Below are 18,990 nucleotides of genomic sequence, written 5' to 3'. Positions count from 1 at the left end.
TTCTATCTTTGTTGTCTGGTGACTTTGTTTTTCTGATCATGTTGGTCCCAGTGTCTGATTCTGCTGCTCTCTATCTGTTCCCTTAACTCAGTTTCCAGGGCCTTTCCATTTATTTCTTTACTTTCCTCCTTTCTTCTTCATTTCTTGCTCTACATCCATAGGTAAAAGCTAGGTCCTCCGCAGACTTGACAAGAGGAGGTATATAGTGGATCCAGTTTTTGCCTATTTTCTCCATCCATGTGCAGTTTTTCTCCTATTTTCCCTTTCCCTCATCTCCATCAATATGCATCTCCTTCATATTCTTCCCTCCCCTCCAACCATATGCATCTCCTTCCTCTCTCTTCCCTCTCATCCATCCATGCCCAGCATTTCTCCTCTCTCCTCCCCTCCATCCAAGTTCATCTCACTTCCTCTCCTCTCTCTTCCATCCATGTTCATCTAACTTCCTCTCTCTTCTCTCCCCTCCATTCATGTCCAGAATTTCAATTCTCTCCCCTTCCTTCCATGCATGTCCAGAATTTCTTGTCTCTCCTAAATCCATGTGCATCTCCTCCTCTGTCTTCCCTTCCCTCCATCCATGTACAGCATTTCTCCTCTCCCCTCCATCCATGTTAATCTCACTTCCTCTCTCCTCCTCTCCATCCATGTCCAGCATTTCAATTCTCTCCTATCCCCTCCATCCATGTGCATCTCCTTCCTCTGTCTTTCCTCTCCTCCATCCATGTCCAGCATTTCTCCTCTCTCCCTTCCCCTCCATCCATGTGCATCTCCTTCCTCTGTCTTTCCTTCCCTCCAACATTTCTCTTTCCTGCCCTCCACTCTATCCATGTCCAGCATTTCTCCTCTCTCCCCTCCACTCCATTCATGTGCATCTCCTTCCTGTCTTCCCTTTCCTCCATCCATGTCCATCATTTCTCCTGCCCCCCCATCCATCCATGTCCAGCAACTCTCCTCTCTCTCCCCTGCCCTCCCCTCCCATCCATGTCCAGCAATTCTCCTATAGCCTCCCTTCCCATCCATGACTAGTGATTCTCCTTTGCCTCTATCCTTCCCTCCCATCCCTGTCCAGTGATTCTCCTCTATCCTCTTCCCTCCCCTCCCATCCATGTCCAGTGATTCTCCTTTGCCCCTATCCTTCCCTCCCATCCATGTCCAGTGATTCTCCTCTCTCCCCTGCCCTCCCCTCCCCTCCCATCCATGTCTAGTGATTTTCCTTTGCCCCATTCTTCCCTCCCATTTATGTCCAGTAAGTCTCCTCTCAACCCTGCCCTCCCATCCCATCCCTGTCCAGCAAATCTCCTTTGCTCTTATCGTTTCCTCCCATCCATATCCAGTGATTCTCCTATCTTCCCTGCCCTCCGCTCCCATCCATGTCCATGTCCAGCAATTCTCCTTTGCCCATATCCTTCCCTCCCATCCATGTCCACCGATTCTCCTCTGCCCTCCCCTCCATGTCCAGCAATTCTCCTTTGCCCCCTATCCTCTCCCTCCCTTCCAAGTCCAATGACTCTCCCCAGCCTCCACCTACCCCTGAGATCGTTCCAACCCCAGCCCCACCTGCCCGCCCTCAGCTCCACGACTTTCCGTTCGTGCCCCCTGCGTTGAAATCTTCTATTTACCTGAAGTTGCAGTGGCAAACCGGCAGTGAAAGCAGCAAACAGGCTTGCCTCTTCGTTGCTTCCCTTCCCTCTCAGCATCCCACTCTCGAGGAAAGGAAATTACATCAGAGGAAGGCGGGACACTGAGAGGGAAGGGAAGCAATGAGGAGGCAAGCCTGCCTGCTGCTTTCACTGCCAGTTCGCCGCTGCGACTTCGAGTAAATAGAAGATTTCAATGCAGGGGGCACAAATGGAAAGTCAGGGAGCTGAAGGCAGGCAGATGAGCTGGCCCTCAGAAAAAAGGTGCAGGTACGCTGTACTGGCATGTACAGGCACAAAAAAGCACTGCATCTAATCTACCAAAAGGATATTTCTGAAAAACTAGTTCTCTGTAACAACATATCTTGTCATGAGAAACAGACCCCCCCCCCCCCCCCCCCCCCAATATTTAAACTTTGTGGTAGGCTTAGCTTTAAAACACTGACCACAACTTTTAAAATTATACCCACATAATCAGTTTGTTTGCAGTCCTTACTTACCTGACTACATTTCATGGTACTGGTGCTGAAAATCTATGGTGCCCAGATAACTTCCAGCGCTCCTATATAGGTGAGTACAGCTCAACATCCAGCCCAGTATTTCTATTTTTTGAACCATCCTTCAAACAGAATATTTCTCTTGAAACCATAGTAGCAGGCTTTCATTTTCCTGGCACATAGCATTTAAATAAAAAAAAACACCTTACTGATTCATATTATGAAAGGATGAGAAAGGATAGCTTTTTTCTCTGAGAGCTGGCTCTGCCCCCCTTAAAATCATAATGTAATAGTTACACTTTGTACTATAGCAAAGCTCTAGATAATTACCTGAAATAGACATTATTTTCACACCAAGAAACTATTGTTTGGACAAGTAAAATATGTATTTTGACAACACAAAGGTAATTAAAATGTCTTAAAGCCTTTCCAAAAAGCATTTGCATGCTCATTTGTAAGTAACAAGAGGGCTACCTGAAAAAGCTGGTTATTTTAGTTTTCAGACAGCTGATAAAGAAAGTAGCCCTTATCTGAACATTCTTTAAAAGAGAACTTGAGGTAAAATGTACCAGTATCACATCCATAACTCAATTGCAATAGGCTGCAATATCATGCCATTTGCCAAATACAAATGTTTATGGCATGTCTGTCTCAGAAAACAGAACAGAAAGGACACTCCCCATAGGCAATGGGCAGCATAACAAGGAGTGGAGGTGACCCGAGGTTAGTAAGAAAACAGAAGCTTTATCCAACAATAACACAAAACAGCTGTGTTTCGGCAGACATGTCTGCTTCAAGATATCACAAATCGCATGCTGTAGGTTAAAAGTGTTCCACTGCTGTTATGTGATTGCATGGTTGAAACAAGTCAGTACTGCCTAGTTGGCTATCATCCTGGTATCCATGCTTTGCTTATGGTTCTTAGACCTGGTCTTGGAGGCACCCCAGGCAGTTAAGTTTTCAGGATATCCATAATGAATATTCATGACAGAGATATGCATGCACTGCCTCCATTGCATGCAAATCTATTCATGAATATTCATTGTGGATATCCTGACAACCTGACTGGCTGGGGTGCCTCCAGGTTTGATAGCCACTGTTTCTAAGATTAATACAAGTAGACAAATAATCCAGATGAAGAAAGTACCACAAGGTAAAAAATGGTACAAGTTTGCTTATGAGAACATAAGAACATAGGAGTAGCCATACTGGGTCAGACCAATGGTCCATCTAGCCCAGTTTCCTGTTTTCCAAACAGTGGACAAGCCAGGTCACAAGTACCTGGCAGAAACCCAATTAGCAGCAACATTCCATACTACCAATCACAGGGCAAGCTGTTGCTTTCCCATGTCTGTCTCAATAGCAGACTATGGACTTTTCCTCTAGGAATTTGTTCAAATCTTTTTTAAACCCAGATACGCTAACCGCTGTTACTGCATCCTCTGGCAAAGAGTTACAGAGCTTAACTATTCGTTGAGTGAGAACATATTTCCTCCTATTTGTTTTAAACGTATTTCCATGTAACTTCCTTAGGTGTCCCCTAGACTTTGTACTTTTGCAAAGAGTAAAAAAATTGATTTACTTCTACTCATTCTACACCACTCAGGATTTTGTAGATCTCAATCATATCTCACCTTATCCGTCTCTTTTCCAAACTAAGCAGCCCTACCCTCTGTAATGGAAGATGTAAAGGATTGCTTTTCAACCCTGCTTTGTCCGATAATACACTTTGAAATCTTCTGCCTTTGACTGAAAGTAACTTTCCTTGTAAATACAAAAATAAGTTTGAATGCAGAAGATAAGACACAGCTCTAATTAATTTGGTATGTGAAGAGGATGATGATGCTTGTTTTCGGAGTTCAGCCTGGTCACCTGGACTTGGAAAATATGTGACCATGTTCCTACAGTATGGCTTGTTTACCTAGACAGAGAAGCATTCTGTAATTTTCCTTAGCTCTGAACATGAGTTCTAAGCTTAATAAAAGTGGGGGCTTGTTGCAGCAGAGTTTGGAGGCTCATCTGTGAGTGGATGCACTGTGCAGAGGACTTGTTCCTGGTCATAAGGAAACTTTGGGCTTTTGCTGCTACTGGCCTCCTGGCTGATATGATAAGGGCATGAAATTCCTGGCCAGTGATGTTGTATGTATAGTGTATTATTGCTCCTTTTCCTGGTCTAAGAACTCTTAGTGGAGGAGTAGCCTAGTGGTTAGTGCAGTGGACTTTGATCCTGGGGAACTGAGTTTAATTCCCACTGCAGCTCCTTGTGACTCTGGGCAAATCACTTAACCCTCCATTGCCCCTGGTACAAAATAAGTACCTGAATATATGTGAACCACTTTGAATGTAGTTGCAAAAACCTCAGAAAGGCGGTATATCAAGTCCCATTTCCCTTTCCCCTTAGTATTGCTTAGATTTATTTATTTGTTGCATTTGTACCCAACATTTCCCCACCTATTTGCAGGCTTAATGTGGCTTACATAGTACCGTGAGGCGTTAGCCACCTCCAGTGATGAAACAAATACAGAGTGATGTAATAGAGAATGAGATATATGTGTTACAGACACATTAGAGAATCAAGAGAAGAATAGTTATATAATGTTCATTGCAAGTTTTAGTTTCGTTGTGTTGCTGAGTTTACGCACTTAAGTTGGATCAGTAGGGTATGCCTTCTTGAACAGATCGATCTTTAGTGATTTCTGGAAGTTGAGGTGGTCCTGGGTTGTCTTTATGGCTTTCGGTAATGCGTTCCATAGTTGTGTGCTTATATAGGAGAAGCTGGATCTGTAAATTGATTTGTACTTGAGTCCTGTAGAGACCAGTGATGTATTGATTGTTTATATAGCTAATCATTGTATATATCTTAATCATTGTAGATTTTAGCACCTCTAATAAAAGTCTCATTTATCTAATACAAATCTAAAAGAATACACAGTAATTATTGAGTAGTCTGTGTCAGTGAAGCAGGCTGTGAATCCATAGCAGTACACCCTCTTAAGCCTTTCCTCATAGGAGATGAGTTTCATTCCCTTTATCGTTTTGATTGCTCTTTTTTGAACCTTTTCTAATTCTGCTATATCTGTTTTTGAGATATGGCAACCAGAACTGAATGCAATACTCAAGGTGCAGTTGTACCATGGAGTTATACAAAGGCGTTATAGTATTTTTGGAATTACTCACCATCCCTTTCCTAATAATTCCTAGCATCTTGTTTGCTTTTTTAGCCACTGCACACTAAGCAGATTTCAGCATATTATCTACAACAACACTTAGATCTTTTTCTTGAGTGCTGACCTCCAAGGTGGACCCTAGCATCAGGTAACTATAATTCAGATTATTCTTTCCAATGTGCATCACCTTGAATTTATCCACATTAAATTTCATCTGCTATTTGGATGCCCAGTCTTCCAGTTTCCTAAGGCCTTCCTGCAATATTTCACAATAGTTTTGTATCATCTGCAAATGTAATCACTACACTTGTTCTGATTTCCATTTAATTTATAAATAAGTTAAATAGCACCAGTCCCAATACAGATCCCTGTGACACTCCACTGTTCACCCTCCTCCATTGAGAGAAATGACCATTTAATTTTACCCTCTGTTTTCTGTCCAATAACCAAGTCCTAATTCACAACGGAACTTTGCTTCTTATCCTATGACTCTAATTTTTTCAGGAGTCTCTCATGAGGAACTTTATCAAAAGTTTTCTGAAAATCTAGATATACTACATCAACTGACTCACCTTTATTCACATGTTTATTTACGCCTTTACAGAGATGAAGCAAATTGGTGAGGCAAGACTTCCCTTGGCTGAACCTATGCTGACTCTGTCTCATTAAACCATGTTTGTCTATGTGTTCTGTAATTTTATTTTTTATAATAGTTTCCACTATTTTGCCTGGCACTGATGTCAGGCTTACCGGTCTATAATTTCCCGGATCACTCCTAGAACCCTTTTTAAAAATCGGCATCACATTGCCAACCCTCCAGACTTCAGGTACTATGGACGATTTTAAAGACAGATTACATATTATTAACAGCAGATCAGCAATTTCAAGTTTGAGTTCTTCGAGTACCCTTGGATGTATGCCATCCGGTCCAGGTGATTCACTACTCTTTAACTTGTCAATTTGGCTCAGTACATCTCCCATGTTCACTGAGATTTTTTTCAGTTCCACCGCATCATCATTCTTGAAAACCATTTCTGGTACAGACAGAAGCAAAGAATTCATTCAGTTTTTCTGCTATTGCCTTGTCCTCCCTGACCACCCCTTTTGCTCCTTCGTGATCTAACGTCACACGGATTCTCTCGCAGGCTTTCTGCTTCTGATGTACCTGAAAAAGTTGTTACTGTATGTTTTAGCCTCTGTGGCAAGTTTCTCTTCATATTGTCTTTTAGCCTTCTTTATTAATCATTTGCCAGTGTTTATATTTCTTCTTATTTTCTTCATTTGGATCCTTTTTCCATTCTTTGAAGGACAATCTTTTGGCTGTATTAGCCTCTTTTACTTCACCTTTTAACCATGCTGGCTGTCATTTTCTCTTCTTTCCACCTTTGCAAATATGTGAAATGCATCTGGACTGGGCTTCCAAAATGGTATTTTTGAATAACGTCTATGATTAGAGGGGCATTTTCGAAAGGGACATCCACGTTTCGATTTGGATGTCCTTGCAAAATGTCCCGATCCAGGGGCGGGGAAACCCATATTATTGAAACAAGATAGACGTCCATGTTTCATTTCGAAAATAGAGTCAGGGATGTCCAAACCCTTAAATGTGGTTATTCCTGGAGTTGGTCATCCCTAGACTTGGTCGTTTCTGATTTTCGGCGATAATGGAAACCAAGGACGTCCATCTCAGAAACGACCAAATGCAAGCCCTTTGGTCATGGGAGGAGCCAGCATTTGTACTGCACTGGTCCCCCTGACATGCCAGTACACCAACTGGCCACCCTAGGGGGCACTGCAGTGGACTTCAGAAATTGCTCCCAGGTACATAGTTCCCTTACTTTGTGTGCAGTTGTCTAGGATTGCTCCTCGTTTTTGTATCCTTTTATGAACAAGGATTTATGCGATTGTCTGGATTACTGTATTTTGTTATACATTCAATTATTTATTATTTTTTTATCATTTTATTACAAGTAGAATGTGCATGTTTTAATGTGCATTGCTGTATATATATATTTTTTGGTTTTCTCCCGATGCAACCTGGTGATAAGGCCAAACATGATCATTTTGGGCTCTGTATGTTTTAAATTGACTGGAATAAAAGTTCTCCAATACCAAAAGACATATTCTGCTTTTTGAGGACTGCTTGTTTGGCATAATTTGCAGACTACAGTTTCCTCTTCTTTGATTCCCTGACAGTGAGGGGGATAACTTAAAAAGACAAGACACCAGCTTTCTTTACCAGCCCCTAATCTCTGGTAGTCTAGTGACCCCCCCCCCCCTTCCTACACTTTTTGAAAGATCCATGCATTACTGAATTATTTGATGATTATAATAAGCAAATGAAAGGATTTAAGAGAGTTAAAACACATGAAGTATGATAAGTTTAAGTAGGATGAGAACGATTATAAGGCTGGAGTTGTTTATCCATGGCATAAAAGAAAGGAGAAGTCAAAAGGTCAAAAGCAAGTAGGTTTTAGAATGAAGGAAATGGTCAATATATTAAGAGATTGACCTATTAAGAATACAATTAATAATAGCCCCTTACATGAAAGGAATAGTAAGAGAAGCAGAAATGACTCTGAGGAAGTTTTTGATCCCTCTGCCTCATTATACACTACATCACCAAGAACTAATGTGAACCATTGGGTTTTTCAAATAGAAAGACTGTGGAAAAGGGATTCAACCTCGGACAGTTCAGAAAGAACAAGAAAAACAGGTTCAATATGTTTGGAACAAGAGGGCGAGAGAGAGTATCAGAATGGGAGATACAGTTACAATTAGAACAGGAATCAAGGAAATTGGAACAGATATTTACAGCTAGTGGAAGAGAGGGGTGGGACTGAGTTGTAAGTGTTGGGGGGGGGGAGGAGACTGATTTCTGCATGGTGTTATGTGTAGAAAGCCTGTGAAAACAGCAAGTGATCAGGGAAGGGAGGGCTATTGAGAAGGGGTAGAAATGTAAAAAGGATGGGGGAAATGTGAGTGGCTGCTGCTGCAAGATGCAAAAACCAACTAGCAGAAAATTCAAGAAGTTTACATGATGGTGGGCAGAGCTGTTGTGGGGGGGGGGGGGGGGGGGGGGGGGGGGGGGGGGAGGACACTGACTGAATGGGCACATGAGCAGCAAAAGCAGCACAGTACCAGAAGAGAATGTGTGTCTCTATCTGAAAAGTGACAGAGTGCATCCATGGTGTATTTGCACATCTAAACAATGAAAGCATGCATGAGTGTTTCTGAAGAGCAAGCGTACATGCACGTGCGTGTGTATGTGTGACTGAAGAGTGAGAAAGTATATATATGTGTGTGTGTGTCACCTAAAGAGCAAAAGAATGCATATGTGCGCATATTTCTGTGACTCTGTTGGGGACAGTCTCATATAAATAGAGCGGCCTTTTGAAAATTTGAACTTGTGTAGAGAGTCCAGAGGAACAAATGTACCTGTGTGGATACTAAGTAAAGGGAAATTTTCAGCCCAGGAATTTACACAGCTAGCTATTAAGTTACCGTACTGTCTCCACTCCATTTCTATCCTTTCTGAAGCACCAGAGAAAGCTAATATCATTTTCTTTGGCTTGTAAACACTTGTGAAGTTTTTTTTTTTAATTGTAAAACTTTGTAAATTAATACCTCAGTCATATTGCCTGTAAATCTTACCCTTTGGGGCAGTTCATCCTTGGCATCTCTGGTTGTATCAGAGGCAGCGGAGAAGCAAATGATTTGCCCAGCTTGCCTGGTTATCAGCCCATTGCTCCAGATCTGCCCGATTACCCAGTTTCAAGAGGAGACTTTTTGCCCAGTCATCTTTTTCAATTTACATCACAATTCAGTGTCCTATTTGTAGTCCCTAATTCTATGAAATGAAATCAGCCCTACAAGTTCCATAATGCACCAGGACACAGTTGCCAAAACTCCCAGAGTGGCTAAACTCTCACTGCTGGGGCAGGGTAACTCAGGCTCTCCAGCTCTAATTCTTAAGGGGCCAAGGGAGAAAGCCATGCGGTAGAACTGGCTTCTACCACAAAATTAACTAAAAATATTCCGCGGCTATGCAGTAAGTGGTGAGCATGCATTACTGACACGTTTTAATCCGCAACTCATTGCCAAATGTCCCCCTTCCTGTCAGTGCATGAGCTCATGTACTGACAAAAACAAAACAAAACATAAACTACCAAATTTCTGTACCAGCCCCTAATCCCTGGTAGTCTAGTGACCCCCCCCCCTTCCTACCCCCACTCCGTTGCTAATTCCTAGGGAGTTGGTTATAGCCTTAATCATGGAATTTAATGTGTTTCCTGAAAACTGCTTAGGAAAGTCATAATGGTGAAAGCTTCCCATTCAGTTCTGCTTCCACCCCCATAGTCTGTTTTCCTTTCTGTGTCTGTAAATTATTTTACGATAGCACGGATTTTCTTTTTACATTTTAGTCAGCAGATTCTGAGGTCTAACAACATTTGCACACAGCATTTGTGCTGTCAACATAAAGCAAATCAAAGCACAATAGTACAGCAGAGTGTATCCACCCATCTAGGCTATTGGTAGCAGTGTGACATCTTACAGAAGCAAAAGTAGCCCCCTGCTGATAGATAGCTACTTAGCAAACAATAATCCGATTTCCCACAGAACTTTATTTTCACCTTGTCACTTATCTTGCTTTTACAAAATAAAGGTCCTGTTACTTATTATTGAAAATTGCTAGATTACACACCTGTACTTATCTCATGCAAATGAATAATTAGAGGCCTGGTGTTATTTGCCACAGGAAGAGAACAGTACATACAGCATGGAGAGCAGAAACTCCCGTGATTGTTATGTCAATAATCTCTTCTATGGTTGAGATTTTAAAGTTCTCTATAATTTGTGATTTTTTTTCTTTAGTTTCAAACATATTTTTAAAATACTTTCCCCACTTCCAGCGTCAGCAAACATTTCTCATCAGTCAGAAGAAGTAATAGTGTGGTAGATGTCACTACCCTTGCATACACAGAAATAAAAGCTAATTCTGATAAAAGGAATGGATGTCCACCATAGCACTGGTAGTGAAACTTCTTCTATTTCCTTTCACAAGCAGCACTCACCACAGTCTGATGGTTGACCTGGATTACTTCATCCCCTGCGTGAATCTTCTTACACTGGTCTGCAGGAGACTAAAGGCAAAAGATAACAGCTGGCTTAACAATTCTGATGTCAAAAGAGCCAATAGAAAGATAAGTGAAGCATCCTGATTAGAAAAAATATTATATGAAAAGAGGCACCTATTCCTTCTTTCTATAACAGGTCACCTTAATTTAAGTGCAATCCCCCTAATTCTGTAAAAGTCACCAAAAATTGAGCGCACAAGCTAATCAGTGCCAATAATTGGCTTTTTAACAAGCAATTATTGGCACTGATTAAATTTAATTGAAGTTTATGCACCTAAATTTTACATGCAATTTGAAAAAGGAGGTGTAGAAATGGGAGGGGCATGAGCGGAATGGAGCATTCCTAAAACTGAACGTGCGTTATAGAATAATGGGGATACACATACATTTACACCATGTTTCAATTGGTGCACATGGCTGTGCCTAAAGTTAGGCATGATTCCCGGGCTTAAGCACTATTCTATAAACCACGCTTATATTTAAGCGCAGGTTATAGAAAAGCACTTTTTTGCTCCCATATATAGAATCTATCCCCATCTGCACATTTAAGTTTATAGAATATGCCATTTGTGTGTGTAAGTGTACACTTGAATGTGCCAATGTCAGCACCACACCTAACTGCTATTTTGTATTTATGTACTCAAATGGCTTATTACAGAGCTTCCCCATGTTTGGGATTATGAACTTGGTGGGATCTCCATAGGTGCTTCATTATACTGCTCCTTTGGGGTGGGGGGTGGGGGCCACACAATTTTATTTGGCTGCGCTCATGGGGTCACAGCCAAGGTATTGGCTTAGTATGGGAGCATTCACAGGGGAGGGGCATGGGTATGTCATAGGTGTGGCTGACATTTACCTGGGCTACTTATTACTGTAAGTTACCTGTGAACATGCCAAACTTAGGTGTGGCTATTTCTGCCAGCTGCAGACCTGAAGTAAATATGCATGCCTACATTTACTGTAGAGACACCAATGCTGGTTTACACTAGTATTCTATATGAACACTTATGCATGTAAGTGTTGGGGGGGGGGGGGGGGGAGGAGAAGACTGATTTCTGCATGTACTGACATGGAAGGGGACAATTAAAAAAAACAAAAGCCACCAGCTTTCTGTTCCAAAGCCTAATCCCTGGTAGTCTAGTAGCCCCCCTTTCCTTATAGAACAGGTTTTCAGCCCATGAAAATTGAACCATTTTGGTAACCTGTTATAGAACTGCCTCTATATTGCACTAAGGGGTCCTTTTACCAAATGGCAGTAAAAGGGGCTCTGAGGTGCCGTCAGCGTATCAGTTTACTGCATGCCGAGGCCCCCTTTTACCACTGCCATTAAAGGGCATTTTTTTTCCCAGAAGGAAATGGCCGTGCACTAAGCCAAGGTATTGGCGTGCAGCCATTTCCTGGAGGAGCCCTTATTGCCTCCTATTTAGGAGGCAATAGGAGCTCCGGCAGTAACCAGGTGGTAACTGGGCAGCCCTGATTACCGTCGGGCACAACCCATGCACTAGAAAATACAAAAGTATTTTCTGGAGCAGTAATTGCCATGTGCCAGAAAACACAACTGCCCACCATGCTCCTGAGTAAGCCTGGCGGTAGGGTTGATTTGACTGCAGCGATGCAGCGGTACAGCTACCTCCGATTTGTAAAATGGCCCCTAAATGAATCTAATATATATATTTGCAATCACAATTACATTTTTTGTGAAATAAAATATATACATAGTAATTTGCTAAAAGAAAAATATTTAAGGCTAGAAAAGAGACCTTAAAGACACTTTGTGAGGTAACAATTTTCAAAGCTGTCTGGCCAGGTAAAAAATAATGATACATGCACATAAATTAGCTTTCTAAAACATGGTAGCTAGGTATTCCTTTAAGCCATGTAGATTAAACTGTTGTGTCTGTGTAGATTAATTTTGAGGTGCACAAAAAGCAGGTGCAAAAAATTTCTAAAGTCAAAATAGGTAATCACTTTCTATCTCAAAATTGTTACAAAGTCTGCAGGTAAGAAGAATGCATACACTTTGTTCAAAGCAGAAAGTATGAAATTGTTTCCTGCATATATTTAAAAGAGAAAACCTACAAATCTTCTGGAGGCGTATCTTCAAAGCACTTAGACTTACAAAGTTCCATAAGTGTTTTGAAAATGAGCCCCTTGGTCACTTATTTATTACATATTAATACAATTTTTATAGCATCTTAGTGAAGCAATTTAATATCAACCCCTACATTATTAAAGCCATTTAGGGGGTAATTCATTAAGTGGGCGCCTCCTTTAAAGTGCCCTGATGCCGCACTGTAAGAGCTGTTCTATATCAGCACCTGGCTGCCTAGATGAAGTTAAAGAATACTAGCATAACCTGATTTCGGGATGCCTAAATTCTAAGGCCTCGATATTCAGCTCGAGTTAACCAGCCAGTAATGGCCATTGACTGGTTAGCTCGAGTCTCGGTAGATAACCGGTCATTTTCAGTGGCATTTAACAGATTATTGCCGCTGAAAATGACCAGTTAGTGTTGAAAATAAAGCCGGCAATATTGAGGGTATTCCAGGGGCGTGACTGATTAACTACTGATATTCAGAACTTAACTGGCCAGGCTGCATAAAAAGTAGACCTATCTTTACCTGCTAAGCCATGACCTGTTAAGTCTGAATATTGACTTAACCGGTCATGTGCTAGCCGGCTTTGAAAAACCTAGATATTCAATACTGGTCGCTGGAAACCGCCCGGCACTGAATATCCGGGTTGAACGCCGGCAGCATGCAGTCAATGCAGTGCTGGCTGAATATTGGGGGGTAAATATCCACAGTTACACCAGCCATAGAGCTAAATGCAGCAAGAGCATGCAAAAATTACAGTATTCTGTTAGTGACATGTAAATGGACGCACCTCTTGTGCTCCATTCCCTTGTATTACACACTGTGGGCCAGATTCTATAAATGGAACCTAGAAAATCCATGTGGAAAACATTTTTGCCTAAGCGTATTCTAAGTGGAACCTACATTTAGGCACACTACATAGAATGTTTAGTAGATATCCCAGCACCTAAAACTATGCCTCCATTTACACCAATGAAAATGTGGCATAAATCCCAGCACACAGATTTAGGTGCAGAGGGCCATATTCTATAACAACGTGCATAAATTTTGAAATGAACATTTCCCTGCCCATAACCATGCCTCTTTTTGCCTGGGTGCATTAAAATGTAGGCGCAGTGTGATACACAATACGCTTAGGTACTGTGTGCGTAAATTCTAATTATTGCCAATTAGTGCTCATTATTGCTTGTTAAGTGCTGTTAATGCTGATTGGCTTAAGCCAATTAAGTTACGCACGTTGTTACAGAATATGCTTGGATTTTGGCGCATATCTCTAGGCACACTATATAGAATCTGGAGGGGGGGGGTATGCCAGTTAAATGCACTCTTACAGAACACTACTTAACTGTTTTGCTGCCACTTATGTGCATAAGTGTACACTTACCCACAAGTGTGCAGGTGTTGTGTACATTCACATATGCAAGTGGTGCTGAAATATAGGTGCCCAGTTATAAAATTACCTCCTTAATTTATAGTTTTATAACAACTGCAGTCTAATGGTTTTTTTCAGAGAACGAGGCAGAGGAAGGTAATTAGCTGCTAACTAGAAACTGGGCATGTGATGGGCCCAGCCCCATAGTTCTGGCATGTTATGGCATAGAGATCTAGCTTCATATCCCCCATTTGCTGGGGCCAGTTGAGTCAGGGAAGACTGCAGCAGTGGTGCATTTAGGCCTGGAGAGGAAAGAAAAAGAGACACTGAGTGTGCTTAGGAAGAGGTGACCCTCCATCCTCAAGCTGAAATGTGTTCCTCAGAGTCACCAAGATAAACCATACTGATGGGGGCAGATGAATAGTAGGGAGGGCCACAGAGGTGTATTTGGTTTGTGGTGTGAGCAGTGAGACACAATATGAAAGACTGAGACATGCCTTGAAGAATAAATCTTCCTCCTGCTCTTCAGGGCCCAAAGAAACTAAGTTCTTTCTATAGTCCTTGGAGGTATTTCAAAACAGTGTGCACCAAGAGGTCCACTATATATGGAAAACATATGCTAGGGAGAATTGAAAATACAGGTGATGGGGGAAAAAGACCAGATGATAAACTAAGAAAACATAGATAAGCATTTCAAACAGCAAACTGAGACCCTGTTGCTGACTGGGTAACTGAGAGCAGAGGTTGTGGTATGGGGTGTAGCAGTGGCACCTAGAAACTAGTAAAATAATATACATTTTGTTTATACTGTGATATCACTGGTTGCTAGATAGAAGTTTCCCCTGTAGACAGTATTATAATGTAGAAAAGAGACTTGTTTTGGTGGAAACGTCCCTGGGATATAAAATCCTATGTTCAGTTCAAATCTCTGTCTTTGGCTCTTTGCTTCCCCGGTCAAATGACCTGTATATGGGGGAAGAGCCATCCAGCCCAAAGGTCATGGCCATCTAAGCCCAAGCAAGTACAGGGGATAGAAATCCTTGGCTACCTTAGGACAATCTAGAAGAAGTCAAGTAGCATTTCAATGACAGTAGCCACAAATGCTCTGTGCTTGATTGGGATACCTGCTACACCCACTCTTAGGACAAAAGGAGTATGTGAGGGAGTCTAAAGTAAGCTACTGCTCCCACTGGCGTACCAAGGGGGGGGGGGCGGTGGGGGTGGTCCGCCCCGGGTGTCAGTGGGTGGGGGAGTGCTCCGTCGGCACTGCAGGCAGCCCGCGTCTCCTGCCTCCATCCTGCTGTGCCTTAAAGAGAAATCTGAAAAGTGGCATGGCAGGCATGCTTCATGTCTGCCCTGCCTGCTTGTAAAAGAAAGCGCCGGCAAACCTCCTCGTCGACGTCACAACGTCGCGTTGGGTCTTCCCTCACTGGGTCCCACTCTCGCGGAGGGTGGGACCCAGTGAGGGAAGACCTGACGCAACGTCGCAACGTCGATGAGGAGATTTGCCGCTTTCTTTTACGAAGCATGCCTGCCATGCCGCTTTTCAGATTTTTCTTTAAGGCACAGCAGGATGGAGGCAGGAGATGAGGGCTGTCGTCTCTCCACGAAGGTGGCAGGTGGGTCGAGTTGGGGGGGGGGGCTTAGATGGGAGAGGAGGACTGGGGAGGGGGTTTTCAAATGGGAGAAGGGGACTGGGGAGGGGGGCCTCAGATTGGAGAAGGGGACTGGGGTGGAGAGGGGGGTCTCAGATGGGAGAAGAGGGGAAAAGGGGACTGGGGTGGGGAGGGGATCTCAGATGGGAAAAGGGGTGGGGGTCTCAGATGGGAGAAGAGGGGAGAAGGGGGTGGGGAGAAGGGAGTTCTCAGATGGGAGAAGGGGATGTGGGGAGAGGAGTCTCAGATGGGAGAAGGGGACTGGGGTGGGGTGGGGAGGGGGTCTCAGATGGGAGAAGAGGAGAGAAGGGGACGGGTGGGGAGAAGGGGGTGGGGAAGGGGCCATGCGAGAAAATGGGAGCCATGCCTGGGGCTGGTGGGAAAATGGGTCTGGGGCTGAAAAGGAGGGTAGGTGGGATAAGGGGGCTAGTACTGGAACTGGGGGCTGAAAAGGGGCAGGGGCAGAAACTGGGGGGCCTGGGGGCTGAAAAGGGGACAGGGAGAAGTGGCTGGGGCTGAAGCTCAGGACTGGTGAGAGAAAAGGGCTGGGGCTGAAACTGCGGACTGGTGGGATAGTGGGGCTGAAAAGGAGGGGCAAGTGGGAGATGTGGGCTGGGGCTAGAACTAGGGGCAGGTGGGATAAGAGGGCTGGAACTGGGGGCTGAAAAAAGGGGCAGAGAGAGAGGGGACAGACGATGGATGGATGGATGGGGGGGGGAGAGGGAGGGCAGACCCTGGATGGATGGGGGGAGAGGGGAGGGCAGACCCTGGATGGATGGAAGGGGGTGAGGGAGGGCAGACCCTGGATGGATGGGGGAGAGGGAGGGCAGACAGTGAATGGAAGGGGGAGAGAGAGAGAGGGCAGACACTGGATGGCAGAGAAAGAACGAAGACGGATGCTGGATGGAAGGAAGACAGTGAAAAGAAGATGAGGAAAGCAGAAACCAGAGACAACAAACTGTAAATAAAATATATATATATATTTTTTTTTGCTTTAGGATAAAGTAGTATTGTAGCTGTGTTAATAAATGTTTATAATAGAACATGTAAATAAGGTAATCTTTTTATTGGACTAATTTTAATAAATTTTGACTAACTATCGGAGAACAAAACCCCCTTCCTCAGGTCAGGTTAGGACACTGTAACACACTATACTGTATTGACCTGAGGAAGAAGGTTTTGGCCTCTGACAGCTAAATGTATTAGTCCAATAAAATGGTATTTTATTTTCTATATTTGTTTATTTCTATTTGTTAATTTGTAAAGTGGTGATTGGTATTTGTTAGTTTTTTTTTCAAATTTACATCTGCTGTCTTTATATTGTGCACAGTACTAGGGGACATTTTCTGTTTCTGTGGCGTTGCATTGTATGCAGAGTCTGGCATCTTGGGGGTTCAGTTTAATTTTTGTCTAAATAGAAAGTTTATGATTACTTATTCTATAGTGGATTAGGGTGTATCTCTGTTTGTGACAAAGACATGGCTTTCAGTTGGCATTGACTGTGCAGGATCGACGATCTGTACTATTCTGTCTGGTTTCATTTTACAATAGGTGAATTGATGTTCTAGTGCTCACTGTAGTGTTTAAGATGCTTTCCTTTTCCTTGTGTGACTCATAGAAATGACTGCTTATGGTATGGTAGAATTGCTCTATAGGTCCTGAGTGTTTTGTATTCTCGGTATGCCTAGTACTGGATTTTGGAGGGGCGGGTGTTAAAAAATGACCGGCCCCGGGTGTCAACTACCCTAGGTACGCCACTGACTGCTCCTCCTTAATGACACTCCCTCACAGTGGCAGAACCAACTTAAACCTCACATTTCCACCCGGGGGGAAGTGACATAGGAGAGGCGGAGCCAGGAGGGTGTGGTCCAGGAAGTATAAAAGCTCAGGTTCCAGTAGGAAGAAACAAAGCCCAACCACATTCGCCTCCACAATGTATATATAATCTGCAACTACAGCATTCACATAGGCCAAGTTCAACTTGGAACCTTATAGAACTGTATACTTGAACTGAAGCTGGTGAATATTTATTGATTTAGTTATTTATTGCATTTGTATCCCACATTTTCCCACCTCTTTGCAGGCTCAATGTGGCTTACAATACATCATGGATAGTGGAAATATCATTTGCTTTGGGGCTCCCTTCAGGAACAGAAAAGGATATGTTATACCTAAAGATACAAGACATCTACAAGTCTGAAAGCTATTGAAATGGTGTACATTCAGGTACAGTAGGCATTTTTCTGCTCCTGAAAGGATCACATTTACAAAAAAAAGAGCTTCACAGGGATTTGAACCTGTGTCCCTTGGTTTACAGTCAACCATACTAACCACGAGGCTACTCCTCTGTTCTGCAAGGATGTCTGTGAGGCCATTTTCATAAGAATGCTGCCAGACAGACATCCCTGTACCTTGTTTTCCTTATTTATAATTTAAACATTTCAGTCTGTAAAATGGTTGTTCCAGATGGACATCTCCAGCGTAAGGACGTCCTTCTCACATATTTTCAAACAGGAAATCTTGACGTCTTTCCTGTTCGTCAATTGCTGTGAGATGGACCTTTTTTTTTTAACACTATGAGCAGTACGTCCCAATTCTGAGTTGGACATTCTTTTGAAAATGCTTCTCCACAACTGTAATTGACAACCTTATACTGGTTGCTATACTGTTATTAAGGACAGCTAAGGAGAAGATAATCACATATTCTCAAAAGAAGAAGTAAAGGACACAGGGGAGATACAGAGAGTTTGTAAATACTGTTTTCGTTACTGCCTGCGCCAAAGTGATTGCCTCTGCTATTGTTGTTGTTCCAGTTATTAAAAAAAAAAAAAAACAACAGGAAAGAAAGAAAGAAAAAGAGTGAAGTAAACCCATTGGTTCAGAATGCCTTTATTTGAGTGGCTTGAATTATTGACTGTGTGAAGAATGTGGCTGTGTGAATTAACTGTATACAGCCTTCCAGCGTTTGTTCCTATCAAAAATATGCTTTATGTGAGAGCTCCCATGTAATAGTATTTGGGCTTATACTAGGATTCCCCTTAAACTTGGAAAATGGTAGCTGGGGCCATGGGTCAAACAAGTGGGAAACATATGCAGAAGCAGTAAAAACAGAAATTAGATCTAATCAAGATCAGAATTCAGAGTGCAGTAGAACAAAGAAACCAGAAAAGCAGCAACAATTGGCGCCACATAAAGGGCTTGATTTACTAAGCTTATTTCCCCATAGATGCAAAATGAGAGAAAAGCATCAGTAAATCATGCCCAAAATGATAAGAGTCATTATAATCATCCATTTTATTTCTAAATTGTGCTTCATTTCTGAGCAGTAGTAGAATACATGTTTAACAAATGTTAGGAAATTCTTCTCCTTCACAAAATCTTACGCTATGTATCTAAGTAAATCAAGGAGCAGCTGTGCTGATCCACAG

At 42.6% G+C, this 18,990-nt stretch overlaps 1 protein-coding gene across 1 annotated transcript in view; it reads right to left on the bottom strand.

Annotated features, from left to right (window-relative positions):
• Positions 1–18,990, bottom strand: part of LOC115474248 (connector enhancer of kinase suppressor of ras 2-like) — a 768,489-nt gene that overhangs the window by 278,343 nt on the left and 471,156 nt on the right. The window contains exon 8 of the mRNA XM_030209634.1: positions 10,377–10,445. Within this exon, the coding sequence (XP_030065494.1) occupies positions 10,377–10,445 (69 nt within the window). The remainder of the gene's footprint in view (positions 1–10,376; positions 10,446–18,990) is intronic.

Source organism: Microcaecilia unicolor, chromosome 7 (genome assembly GCF_901765095.1).
Source record: "Microcaecilia unicolor chromosome 7, aMicUni1.1, whole genome shotgun sequence".
NCBI lineage: Eukaryota > Metazoa > Chordata > Amphibia > Gymnophiona > Siphonopidae > Microcaecilia > Microcaecilia unicolor.
Note: the sequence above shows the minus strand (reverse complement) of the source record. Positions and strands in the feature narration are given on the sequence as shown.